Raw genomic sequence first — 14,513 nt, 5'->3', positions numbered from 1 at the left:
TCCCTGCTGGGTGTCCGCATCAGAATGACAGTCAAATAACTGTTTGATTGTGAAATACTCTGGAAGTACTAATATGGCTTCCATTACAGTAGCATCTCATTGTCTCATAGCCTTTTAATGCATTTCTTTCCTAATATCTGTTTGGTTAGAAACAGATGTTGTCTTTGGAGCATGATCAGCTGTGTTGTGATATGTCGTGGCAAAATAGATCTAATTCTCTGACATCTCATTGCCAGGGCTGCTGTCCCTGACAGGTCCCTGACCCTCTTTGAGCTTCAGGGGCCTCATTCAGTGGGAAAATGGCCCAAGGTGCCATGTCCCAAAGCAAGGGCAGGCAATTATTTTGGGTGGAGGGCCGCTTACCCAGTTTTGGCAAGCTGTCAAGGGATGCATGAGTAGCCCTACCCCTTGACAGGTGCCCCGCCCCCTGGTCATCATTTTGGGACCAATGTCCCAAAGTCTTGGGACCAATGTCTCAGGGCCAGCACCAGTGGGACCCAAAGTGGGGCACAGGCTGGCAGGGGTCTGTGAAGCTGGGCTGGGCTGCACCAACAGGGAGAGGGCGGAGCTGGCCCGGCTCCACAGAGCCCCTGCCGGCCAGGACCCTGTACTCTTGCAGCCCTGCTCTGAGCCCCGCTGGGACCCGCTCATTCCCAGTGCCACCCCAGCCCTTCGGTACAGGCAGGGAATGACCTGGTGCTGAGTGTGGGGAAAAGCAGCCCCTCCCCTGCCTTGTGCTCCCTGCTGCAGCCACTCGCAGCCTGCACGGGGCTGTCCCAAGCAGGCACAGGAAGGGGGCGGGGCAGAGAGACAGCAGATGTTTGCAGCTGGCCCAGGTTCTGGGTAGCTGCTGACAGCTACAGAGTCCAGGCTGGGGTGCAGGGGCCAGGAGTAGGGGCTTTGGGTGGGGGGCACAGGGCAGCAGGGCTGGGGTCACAAGCAGGGCATCCTGCCATGTATGCCCTGCCCTCATTTTGTTTTGAGCAGGCACAGGCAGCCCTAGGCAGGCTGCGAATGGCTGCAGCACGTGGCACTGGCTACAGGGTGGGCGAGGGGCTGCTTTTCCCCCCTGCGATCAGCATCAGGTCGTAACCCACCCCCGCTGCCAGCCTGGACCCCGTGATGGCTCCAGGCTCGTGCATGGGGCTGCACAAGGCGGCAGCAGCTGCAGCCTCCCCGCTTGCTGCACCAGGCAGTGTTTGCCACCGCCGCCTCTGGGCTGCCGAGCCTGCGAGCTCCGGGCAGACAGCAGCAGCCAACACTGCCCAGTGCGGCAAGCGAGGTGTGGGGGGTATGGCCAGCTGCTGCTGCTGTGCACAACCCTACAGGCAAGCCCGGAGCCAGTGCGGGGTCCAGGCTGGCAGCGGGTTAGATGGTGGTGCTGACCGCGGGGGGTGGGGTGGGGAAGTGGCCCATCACCCACCCCGTGGCCAGTGCCCCATGCTGCAGCCACTCACAGCCCGCCTGTGGCTGCCTGTGCCTGCTCACAACAGCCCTGTGCAGGCTGCAAGCAGCTGCAGCAGGGAGCGCTGACCACAGGGTGTGCAAGGGGCTGCTTTTTCCTGTGCTCAGCACCTGGTCATCCCCTGTCCTTCTCCTCCCCCCACCCTTACCTGAGGTTCTGGCACAGGGCAGTCATGTGGTCTTAGGCCAGAAGCCCCTGCTGGGGCTTTTGGCTGGGGTGGGGGGGGCGGCAGACAAGCTCTGCTGTTGCGGGAGCCTGCCAGGCTTCCCCTGGGTCCTACTACCCCATCTCCTGTCATTTTTGACAGGAGCCAAAGACAGAAAAATACTATTTTTCAAAAAATTTTAGGGTCCTGCAGGATAGAATGGCCATATTTTGCCCACTCCCGTCCCAGAGGAATCCTTGTACAAGGAGGTACATGGAAGCCAAGAAAAGCCCCACATGCAAAATGGAGTTGGAAGACAAACCAGTTCAGAGAGCTCAAGGTCCTAAGCAGATTCATAAATTAAACATAGACATATTCCTGAGATCATCATATTCAGTTTTACAGTCTTCTTTTAAAGTACAAATAATTTAAAGGTAAACACTGGGACTTCTGTGGTTTTACAAACAAAAAAAGTAAAAAACTAGCTTAATGAACTAAACAGAATCACAAAAGGGTAGGGTTGGAAGGTATTGAAGGAGGTCATTTGATCCACCTCCCTCCCCTGCACTGAGGCTGGAAAAATATACTTAAACCATCCTTAACAGATGTTAGTTCAGCTTGTTCTTAAAATCTACAGCAACAGCCTATATATGCTATTTCAGCACTTAACTTTCTTGTAATAAAGTCTTTCACAAGGTCTGAGACTGAAATCATCTTTGTTTCAAATTTACCAGATTTCTTGTTCTGCTATATAAAAAATCTGTCCTAGTTTAAATTATTTATAAATATACATTACGAGCCAAAACATACTTAAAAATCTAAACCTAATGTGAATAAATTGCTACCGCTTTCTGTATACCTTCTTCAATAATGCCACTTTTGCTACCTACTTTTTAAGACTGCATCTATCTAAACTCTCTGTTCTGAAGGTAGCAGTCTGCATTTGAAAACACTGTATATGTAACTATTCTAGAGTATTGTAATAATCTCACAATGCAATGTTTTAATTTAAAATGCTGGAATACAGACCTACATATACACACATTACATTGCACTGATTTATATATTTGTTTACTTAATAAGTCAATGTTTTACATATTATCTCGTTGAGATATCCAAGAAATGTATAAAGATAAAATAGCTTAGAATTAAGTTAGGGCTTAACCTAACCAGCCTGGGATACAAGGTTCAGTCAGCAAGGGCAGGCAATTATTTCGGGTGGAGGGCCGCTTACCCAGTTTTGGCAAGCTGTCAAGGGATGCATGAGTAGCCCTACCCCTTGACAGGTGCCCCGCTTCCTGGTCATTATTTTGGGACCAATGTCCCAAAGTCTTTTTCCCCTTTTTTTCTGTGAAAAAGAACAAGCAACCTCACATACAAACCTCTAGAACACCTGCAATAATTTAAATTTCAAATCACTTCACTTTCTTATTGTGTTCTACTATTTATTAAAACACAAGGCTTCTACACTTCTCTAAGAATGCTGCTATTTAACATACTTTCCATAAGTCAGGTAAAAACTCAAATACCTCTACCCTTTGAGAGTCAGGGTTCATTGCTTCTACAATTTGTTCCTAGTAAAGACAGCAAAGATTTCTTGGAGTTCTGTCACATAAATGGCTACAGTTAGTAAAATATAACACATATTCTTTGTTTTTTTAGGAGCTATTAAATATTTAAACTTTATAGTTTATAAATGGATTCTTCCTTACTGGCACAAAAAACTTATTAGATGACCCAGGAACTCTCCTGAATGACTCCTATTCTAACCATATTAATATATTAAGTCTGTCATTTTAGTTTCCATGGTTTTGTGGCATGCAGACAAAAGCCTCCATAAATCCAACAGCAAAACTGCACAGAGAATGGCTATATTACTGTAAAAACATCTCTAAGAGTTACAGTATGGTTTTCAAGAATGATAGGGAGAGTCACACTTTGGAAAAAGTATGGTAATTTGTCAAGCTACAGAGGGCTAGTTTCATTCTATTTAAACATGGACTTTTTCCATTTGCAAGAGAAGGAAGAAAGTGAGCAAGCAGAAAGGAATGGGGAAAGTCCAGCAGTGTGTTTGAACAATGATGCTTTTCTTTTTATGAGACACAAAGCAAGAATTGACAAGGTTCTTTCTCCAGAATCTTCTACTAAATATCTATTTGAATATGATCTTTGGCTCAATAATGCCCGAAATGTTATTGTAGGTGCACTTATCTGATACAAAGTACAAAAAGCAATTTGTCATTTTATTACCTGGACAGAAAAATCTTTCCAAATGAATCAAAACATGTCACACAAAAATATAGCCTACTGATTAGTAACATGTACTGCAAGCGCCATTTGAATAACAATTTATTAAAGGTTAGATCATCATCACTAAGGATACCGTTGCCATTAATTTACACTTGCTTACAACTGGGCAATGGGAATACAAATTCTTAAGAATAACAGAAGCGACAAGCAGCGAAAACTGGTGTTTTGAGTACAGCAGGAAGTGTGAAAAACTAAATTCTACTTTCCCTTTAGACTACACCTTTTTCTCAGGCCTTGAAAAAAGTCACTTCCTCTCTTTACCTTTTTCCAAACTGCAAACAAAGGCAACATATTAAAACTTAAGACTATTGTAAGAACCAGTTCTTATTTGTATAATACTGAAGATGGAAAGTTATAACAGGAATATCTCACTTTGCTCAGAAGTCACACTTTATAGAAGCAGATGTGTTCTGTTGTGAACACTATCACTGTGATCTTGATGAATGCCAACTTAATTAACTTAAAGTTAAATCACTGTAAAATCAATGATAGTCAAACTAGCTGCATCATGATTTATACAATTGCATAGGCATCAGCATTTTAAAATCCTCAGGTTCAGTCAGGCTTAATTCTGCGTAACTAAGCATCTCGTTTCAGTTAAATATAGATGTATTCTTTACCTCCTAAATGCATGCAGCAAAAGGGCTGGATGCTTTACTCCAGCTTGGAGGGAACTATTTAGTGGCAAGTATAGTAAGTTCCACTGATTCTAAAATGCTTAGGCTCCTTTGGGAGAAAAAGAAACTACCAAAATATTTTTACAATTAAACTATCAGTTTGGCAATCGCACTGAAAGATGTTTACAAGGAGCAGTGGTTAGCTTACAGGGGAGTTTATTAGAGAAGGCCTACTTGGAGGAGCAGGAAGAGAGAGGCAGCAGATTTAAGAGATGGCTGGAGGATGTTGCAAAACCAGAGCCACTCCCACTGCCAGCTCTTCCTCTGCTTGCACCCGGTGAGGTGTCTGTCCAGGCAGGAACGCCCACTGTCAAGGCTTCCACCCAGGTCCTGGTTTGGCGCTGTGGGGACTGTGGCTGGCAGGTTTCTTCCGATGACAGCCAGGTGAGGGAGTGCCCATGATGTGAGCAGTGCTTCCTGGGGGTGTCCCTCAGGGAGCATGCAAGAGAGGTACACGAAGAAGTCATGAGGCTCTGAAACACCCTCCAGCATGAGGAGTTCATCTACTGGATGCTGGAGATGACCTCTAAGACCGGAGAGGAAGGACTGAAAGGCAGCACTAAAGAAGGAAGAGGACATGAACTCCCAGGAAGGTGGAAGCTGGAAGGTTGTGATGTTCGGCAGGGGGCAGGTCTTCATCCCCACCTGCAGTGGTTTGCCTGGAGAACAGATATGGTGCCCTAGCAACAGAGAAGGAGCATGTTCTGTCAGGGAAAGAGGCCAAGCCAGGCCTTTCTAAGGTTGGGAGAAATGAGACCACTGCCACCAAGAGGAAGTGATGGGTGGTGGTGCTTGGAGACTCCATTCTGCAGGCAATGGAGGCACCTGTCTGCAGCTTGTCTAAAGCCCAGATCCAAGATGTCACAGAAAGTTTACCAAGATTCATCTGGCTCTCTGACTAATACCCCATACTGCTCATCCATGTGGGCATCAATGATACTGCCAGGTACAATCTTGAGTAGATCAAAAGTGACCATAGGGCTCTTGGCAAAGGAAACAAAGGTGAAGGAAACAAGCTTAGGTGATGCTCTCCCTTGATCCTTCGGAAGGACCTAGGCAGGAGCAGACATATCCTGCAGATTAATGTCTGGGTGCACAGACAACGTCGCCAGCAGGGCTTTGGCTTCTTCAACCACAGGTTGTTCTTCCAAGAAGGATTGCTAAGACGAGACTGGACCCACCTGATGAGGAGAGGGAAGAGCATCTTTGCAGATAGGTCCGCTAACCTAGTAGGAAGGGCTTTAAACTAGGTTTGTCCTGAAGTAATAGGGAAGCAGGTGACCTGGAGTAAGCACAAGCAGGAGGGGGCAACAGGGGAGGCCGCTTCATTCTTTCTGAGAAAGTATGGCAGTCAACTAGTTACACTTCAGGTGTCTTTACACAAATGCATGGATCCTGGGAAACAAGCAGGAAGAATCTGAGTCCTTGCATAATCACTGAACTATGATGTGACTGCATAAGCATTAGACAGCTTATATGACTGAAGTACTGTCTTGGATGGGTATAAACTGTTCAAGAAGGACTAGCTGGAAAGAAGAGGATGAGAAGTTGCTTTTTAAGTATGCAGTTTTTGGCTGGGATGACACAGCTGGGGATGGTTCTGGTTTTAAGAGGGGGCTGGACTAGATGGCCTCGTAAGATTCCTTCCAACCTTAATTTTCTATAAGTCTATGAATACGGGTTCCCATAAATATTTATTAAAATCACTTATATTTTAACACTGTGTTTTGGAACCATTGGGACCGTACATAACTTACTCGTGTGTCAATCCTTCAGGTTGTTTATGCTTATTTTAAAAAATGTAATGCTAATAATGTACTGCCAGTTAAGAGTAAACTTAGGTTACAGAATCAGTTTAGAAATTAATTAACACTACAGCAAAAAGGAATTGTTTTGCATACATAAATTAGAAGGAAAATGGGGACTGTAACTTATATATAAACAGAGGAGGGATAGATTTAAGCAATCTTTGAAATCTAAAAGCCTGAAAATATCAAACTGTGCTAGGTAAGATTAAAACTACAATAAAAGATTTTAAAAATGGCCAGCCATAGTTTACCTAAAAATGCAACAGATAATATGCATATTTTGACAACTGCCAGGAAGAAGCATTTTCCCCTCAGAGTTTTTCATTGATTGTGTTTGCCATGTATGACTCCAAACAGTTATTCAGGTATACAATCATTGTGGAAGGGATATAAAACTCTATGATTCATGGCATAAATTAATGTCTAATTCAAACGGTCTTAAAAAAAATTGATTCTTAGGTTATCCACAAACTATCTTAAGTATATACATTTTCCCAAAAATCAGGAACAGCAGTTTTTCTACTACTATTATTTACATTCCTTTGAAGGATCATCTAGTGACTACCACCTGGAGTAGCATCCTTTATTTGAATTCAGACCAAGCCCGATCTTTTCTGAACTGTAGGTTATTCCTGTCTTCCCTTTCCACTTCAGTATACAGGAAAGAGGAGTAAAAAAAGAGACCATAATGAAGATTAATAATAATAAAAAAAATTAGTCCCGTACTTTTTAACACATTTTTAACTAAATAGAAACATGGAGATACTATTTTTAATGTCAATTTTCTAATCATACTTCTGAATCCACAGCAGAACAAGGTAAAGTCTAAATAATGAGTGTGCATCTTGGTACCAAACACTACAGAATTTAAACAGCCACTTGATAAACTTCAAATCGTAGAAAAGTAGGCCTGAAAGGAGGTCATCTAGTCCAACCCCCTGCTTGAAGCAGGATCATCCCTATTCAAACCATCACGGACAAATCCCTGTCCAAATATTCCTAAAACTACACACACAACTGTTACACAACCACAAGGCGTAACACCTGCCACAGGTAAAGAAGAGGGACAACAATGTACAATGTCCTACTGCCTGCTGCCAGGGTGGTTAGACTATGCTCGAGGGATCCAAGGAAGTGTATCACAGAATTTACCACTTCAATAGCGCTTATAGTCATTTTGAATTTTAGTGGTTTCACTAGCACAAACATGGGGAAATCATGCATTGTACCATGCTGAATTGTATGCAGCAACAGTATTTGCTTGTTACTGGAACTAATTGAAAAACCTATTCCAGGACAATTCATTTCCATAAAATTAACACTTTTAACCTTTATCATAATCAGAGTTTCAAACTTTAGTTCTGGAAATGCAAGATTTTACTGCAAATAGTGAAAAATTACCATAACTGCCAGCATTCTTACTCCTACACAAATACATTCATTTGCTAAATCATTCTAAAAGTTTTAAACATTTTTCCTTAGTGAACTCCAAAGGCTAATTTTTTTTTAATGACAATCAAATCACTATAGTTGTTTGGAGCAAAGACTAGAGGCCAGATACCATCTCTTCTGTGATGGTGTAATGGAGTTCTAAGGCTGAAGAGAAATTTGGTTTTTTTAGCTCTTTGTTATTCCTGGTTTAGCTGTGATGGGAGGGTAGCTGAAATCAAGTGTAGCCATGGTGCAAAGCTCTATGGCTATTCTGAGCTGCAGTCAATTGGGAGAACTGACTAACTGGTCCAAAAGCTGCTGCTTCCAATGCTGTTTTATTTGGCATTCAATAGTATTTGGATAAAAATATGCTTTGGGAGTGAGGTCATCTACTGACCAGGTCAGAAATTCCTACTGTTTTTGGTTGCTCTTCTTCTAGACCCATGACTCTTTCCAGCTTGGATGCCTAATGGCCCAGCTTCAACAGGAGGATGCTCTCAGCCCTGCCAGAACCACAGCCAATGGATGCTTTGCTGGGAAGTGAGAGAGACAGATTCAAATCCCTTCGGACTAAGCAGAGCCTAGAAACTTTGTCTCCGCTTTCTGGAAATTAAGCTAAAGGGTGAGTGTGTTGATCCTCTTCCTCCTCCTCTTCAAACTAGTTATTGTGGCTGCTTGCAGACATTAACCCCCTCCCCCTAAAAAATAAAAGTGCTTTACTGGAAGCAGCAGTACATTACTTTGACCCAACTCAGCAGCGTCTACATAGATCAGGTGCTTCAGTGGGGCTTTTTGATGCTTTTATCTGAAGCTGATTCAATCAGCTATTGGATAAAAAACGCCATACAAGCCCTACTAAAGCTCCTGACCTATACAGACGATAGGTAAGCCAGGTCCATATAACACATTGCCTGTTCTGGGCATATGCTGGGCTCAGCGTGGAAGTGTATGAAATTTCAAGTGCTGTTTTCTGTTTTGTTTTTAATATCTGTGAGCAGCCTGTTTGTCTATGACTAAGGCTCAGGCAGCTTTGGGGAATGTTTGCATTTTTATATGGAACTGAATCTCAGAACTTATGTGGAGTTAGACACCCAAGTAGATCACTTTTGAGCATGCAATGTAGACCAAAATAAAGCTATGTAAGGAATCTAAAAGTCTTAACAGTTTGATGGCAGTTGTGCAACATGGAACAGGAATATGTGTTTCTGATAAATGCCACTGAGACGTGAGAGGTGGAAAAGGAGCTGGAACATTCAGAGTGTGTGCTGCTTCTGTAAGATGAGGTTGTCATTAATTAAGTCATCAGACCATCCAACCTGTTGGTGTTATTTTATGCGAAATAGAAAGTGTGTACCATAATCTTCCCCTTCCATTCCAATAGGTCCAGGCTGAGGAGTCTCTCCGTTCCTTAAGCAGTTATGAATATATGCAGCCTTCCATCTAGAATACTTTCTGTGTTGGACATTCTATAGGATGTAAAAAAGAAAAACATAAAAGTGTAGTTTGTATAGTCTATTTTCTGTGACTTCAACATCTTTTTATGATTTGTGATCTTCAAACTTGTATTTAGTATGATTTAGACTTTCCACTGCATTCCAAAATTAGACAATAAACACCACAACCATAACAATATTAATTTTCTCTACAATCACTTGATACCACTCTAAACATAATGGCTAAGATAAAGTAAATCAATTAACTGATCCCACCTGCACGGGATCTCAGCAAGAGGTGAAAATTTGAGACGTCTTTCTGAGTGCACCACTCTTGAGTGTAAATATGGAAAACATAGTCCAACTACGTCAATCTCATGCAAGGCAGTACCATACCTACATTCTAAGCAAGCTCTGAACACAACACCTTCAGAATCAGAAGTACACACGAGTTACTTCAGTACAGTTCCCAGATTAATGAACTTAGCTCTATTGAGATGAAGTGCTTAGTAACTTAGATACAATGCCACACTAACAGTTATATTATTTTGGTTCTGAGGTTGGTTCATGCACAGCTAACACTGGGAATCTCTGCATGGTACTGCCTTAGGCCACTGGTGCTCAACCTCTAGCTGCATACCAAAAGTGGCCTGTGAAGCCATAGTATCCAGCCCATGGGCTCCCCACAGATGGGGAAATTTGGCAGCAAGGGCGTGGTGGCAATGAATACAGCCACTTCCTTCTTGCTTCCAAATTCCTAAACTCCATACCCTAAGCCCCGCTGCTGTTAGATCAGGGCCAGGCCAGGACTGGACTCCATACCCTTACCATCACCACCACAGTTAGGCCAGGGCAGGGCCACACTACCCCCTGCCCCACTCAACCCTACAAGGATGAGATGGGGTTGTACCACACCCCCTCCACACTCTGCAACTGGATCCATGACTCCTGTCCCTCTCCCACCTCCCCAAATGAGCCACATCAAGCTCCCTACCTCCACGGGGCTGAGTTGGGGCTAGACTGGCCCCCAAACCCTTCTGTACAGTCAGATGGGGCCCCACCATCCCAGGCACCAGATCCAGACCACCGTAGGATCTGGGCTGCAGATGAATTGGGCACTACTTATCCAGCCTGCTAAACAAGAAAGGTTGAGCACCACTGCCTTAGGCCACTGCAGGCATACCCCAGCATGCTGGACAGCTCTATGGATATGCAGAACAGACAGTCTTTTTATAACAGTTACTATGGTAAAGAAATAAAACAAAACAATACATCTCTATAACTTTTGAAGAACTTGTAAATAAGATTTCTCATTTCTACTAAATTTCAAATACTTACCTGTTTAAAAAAAAAATTCTGGACTTTTATAATACAGTATTCCCTCAAATATAAGCATTTTACAATAAAATGTTTCTCCTAAAAATGGCTTGCATCTTAAATATGAATAAAAAAGTAAAATGTACTTGTATAGAACATCCAGAAAAATATCCTTGTCAGTGTGTTTTTTATTTGATATGTTACTTTTTTATGCAAGTATTTTTATTATAGAGACATAAAATTTCAAATTCTAAATAGACATTTAAAAGCAAGCACAAAACTTATAAAAGGAATTTGTGGTTACAGTCTGACTTGGAACTTCTGGTGGGTTAAAAAACTGTAAGTTTTGCTTTAGTATTTTATAATCAGGGATCCTGGTTTTCTGTGATAAAAAATGGCAGATTCTCTGATAAAACCCACCCTGTGGGGGGCCTTTAATGGCAATGTGTCACCTTGCTCCCCTCTGCCTGACCTGGTGCAGCTGGGAACAACACGCCAGGTTGTGCCTGTGGGGCTACAACAGCCCCACGGAAAGGAAGCAGTGCAGGAACTCAAGCCCGTATCCTGTCCCCCACACATCTGCAGGTGTGGGATCCCCTGCCCCGAGAGTGAACAACACGAAGTGCCTGGCTGGCTCAACATCTCCCTGCTCCCAGCTGGCACCTCCATGTGCTACTAAAGCCACTTCAGTTTCACGCGCCCCTGGCTGGGCACTCCGGCTCTGAGTGGGGAGATCTGGAGCCAGTTGGGCACTCCGTGCATGTCCCCAAAACCTGCCTGCTCTCAGCCCCCAGCCAGCTTCCACCCCAGCCCTGCCCCACAACCCCCCAGTCCCCTGCAAGCCCCACTTACTACTTCACAGGTTCCAGGAGGAAAGTGAGCCTGACCTAAGCCTTGCAACTAACTAAAAGCCACAGGCCCGCCCTTCTGCCTCTCCCTCCGCCTCTGGGCAGGCTTGGGGCTTTCCTGCCCTTTTTGCAAACAGCTTTTGCAGGCTGAAACTCTACCAGCCTGCAAAAGTATTTGCAAAAGCGAGAAACCTGTGGGTTTCTCTGCTAAAAGAGAAAATCCATGTTCTCTCTGATAAAACCAGGAAATCCTAGATCCCTGTTTATAATGTTGCTAGAATCAACAAACGAAGAAGTTTTGTTGCATAGTTGCTTATCTTTTAATTCTGTGTATATGCATAACACCAAACAACAAATTCAACTCTGAGTAACTTGTCACAAGGTCAATGGTGAAATATTTCACTTCTAAGAACGTTAAGATGTGCCATACTGGGTCAAACTGATGGTCCATCTAGCTCGCTATCCTGTCTCAGTGGCAGGGATGGATGCTTTAGAGGGAAAGAACTGAATCAGATATATCTAGACTACGAATGACCTATACCCTATTCATTACTCTCCCTGGAATCTACCACTATTGGTTCAGGCATACCACTGGAAACATCTCCAAACATTCTATTCAACACCTATTAACAGAGCTATTATGCATAAAATATGTCTAATTCTTTTTTGAATCTGCCTCCACCACCTCCTATGGCTTGCCTCCACCACAGCTTGTGGAATTGATTGCTACAGGTGAACTATGTGCTGAAAAAAAAAAGTACTCTGTTTCAAACCTGCCACCTAATTTCAGTTCTAGTTCTAGTATTCTGGGACTTAGTGAACAATAGTTCCCCGTTCACTTGGTCCATACCCTTCATGATTTTATACATATCTCCTCTCTCAGCCTCTCCTTTCTAAACTGAAGAGGCCTAGCCTAGTCCTAGTTTCTCTGGGTATAGGAATTGCTCCACACCTCTGATCATTTTGGTTGCTATCCTCTGTATCTCTTCTAATTCTACTATATCTGTTTTGAGATGTAGACACTAGAACAGCACAAAAGATTCAAAATGTGGATGCACCATGGATTTCTATAATGGCATGATATTGTTCTCAGTTTTGTTTTCAATTCCCTTAATAATGCCCAACATTTTATTGGCTTTTTTGCTCACCACTTCAAATTGAGTTGATGTTTTTAGAGAATTACAAGTAAGTTATTTCTTTAAAATTGGTAATCACCTACATGTACAGGCATAGTGATATTACTGAAAAAGTGATATTTTTTTCTGGACTGAAATGTAAAATGTATGTATTTTCTCATATCTGTTTGTGATTTACAAGGACAAATTGGGTGAATAATAATAATTTCCTTTTTAATTGGAAGAATTTGTCTATATTCAAGACTATTCTATTCAACATGCCTTTTAATTCTCAACAGCTTTAAGCATCTTATATACTCTATTTATATCTGAGTGAAACTTTTTTTGGCTTTCTTAGCTAGAAGTGACTTTTTTGTTCAATCTAGTTTATGCCAACATAATTCATGGCTTTGCTTCTTCCAGAATGGCTTTCTCCAATGACCTTTACCCACATAGTTCTCCTTCAAGAAACTTCCCACTTGGAAGCCTCAACTAGTGATGTATTAGGCTGTCCAACTGCTTAGCAGTATTAGCTACAGAGAACATGCATCATTTCATCAGTTGGTTTCCTAATAAATTGGAACAAAAAATTAAAGTCAATGCAGGTCTATATGTATTGGCTCCTGTTTATGGGAAAGATTGCCACCCCTTTCTGTACCACCATGATAGCTGATATTGCCTCATCTGAGTAATCTTTAGGAGCATAACAACCTATTACTCTTAGTCATTAGAAAGCACTTAACACTAGAGTTCACTTCTACTTCTGGCATCCTAGTAGCTTTTAAAACAGCAAAAGGCTCATCTTTTTAGAGTTTCTCGTGGCTAGCTGATGGGTGCGTAGCTGTACAGGAAGCTCTATTTAAACTTTCTGAGTTAAAAGAACTTTTGGGCTGGGGATGAAAATTACATACAAGTGACATAAATGATCGGAAACCAAATTAAATCTGTAAGACAACAGGGCTAGGGACAGATATTACACATAAACCAGTTTAAGTGATCAGAAATTGGTTTAAACCTGTAATGGAACATAAGTTCAGTGCACATAAACCAGCTTCAAAAGGGCTAAAACTGGTTTAAGATAAACCTGGTTGAATGTAGTATCAGACTTAACTGATTTGGATCAAACTAGTTTATGCAATGTCTGTCCCAGACCTCTTCCTGGTTTAAATTAAATCAGAGTCCCCCAGTATCCCAGATGCTTTGCAGCCCTGGGCTGTGCTACCTGCTCCAGGAAACAGGGTTGGCCCTGCCCCTCTGCCCCACTAGCCAGAGCTCCAGTGGAGACTGCAGGCACAGCAAGATCTGCCTTGCTTCCCCCTGGTCTACCCCGCTCTTCGCTGCATGCTGCTCAAGCAGGGATTCCCCCCTCCCTTCCATCTCCCACAGCACAGGTCCCAGCCCCATGGACCCTAGGGACGTGGTATGCTAGCTAATTCTGAGAGAGCGCGCATGCAAGTGTGAGAGTGTCCAATTTCACTGGGACAGAAAGACAGAACAGTGTCCGCTTAAGGCTTTTTTTAAGCTAATTAACAGGTCAGCTGGTAATGTTCTTCCATTCCTTCCTTGGAAAAAGCTGCTTAAGAGCTTGGACTAATAAGAGAGGCTTTTTTGCTGATGGGTAGATAAATGCTGTTGTTATCAGCCCCCTGCTGGCTCCCTTGCCTGTCAGGTTTGCCGACACTATGAAGAAGCAGGAAGAGGGGGATTGAAAAGCTCAGTATCATTAACAGATGCATGCACTGCACACCCCACCCCCTTTGCCTCAGAGTATTAGCTGGGGGCTAGCAACACTCCTGCCCATTGAGCAGTGAGTGGAAAAATGCCTGGGACAGTGCAAGCAGGGTGAGGATTTAAACCCCTCCCTAAGCAGAGTGTCCTGCTGGGGATCAGCGACGCCTCCCTCAGCTCAGCACTGTCGAAAGGAAAGGAGAGCCCCCCCAGCTTCTAGCCCAAGCCAGTCCAGA

The 14,513-nt window shown here is 43.3% G+C and overlaps 1 protein-coding gene across 1 annotated transcript in view; it reads right to left on the bottom strand.

Moving 5' to 3' along the window:
- Positions 1-14,513, bottom strand: part of VTA1 (vesicle trafficking 1) — an 80,579-nt gene that overhangs the window by 13,089 nt on the left and 52,977 nt on the right. Inside the window, exon 5 of the mRNA XM_090040569.1 lies at positions 9,191-9,302. Within this exon, the coding sequence (XP_089896695.1) occupies positions 9,191-9,302 (112 nt within the window). The remainder of the gene's footprint in view (positions 1-9,190; positions 9,303-14,513) is intronic.

Source organism: Crocodylus siamensis, chromosome 1, assembly GCF_052110815.1.
Source record: "Crocodylus siamensis isolate JL-2025a chromosome 1, ASM5211081v1, whole genome shotgun sequence".
Lineage (NCBI taxonomy): Eukaryota > Metazoa > Chordata > Crocodylia > Crocodylidae > Crocodylus > Crocodylus siamensis.
The sequence above is the reverse complement of the archived record's forward strand: the minus strand, read 5'-3'. Positions and strand labels throughout refer to the sequence as shown.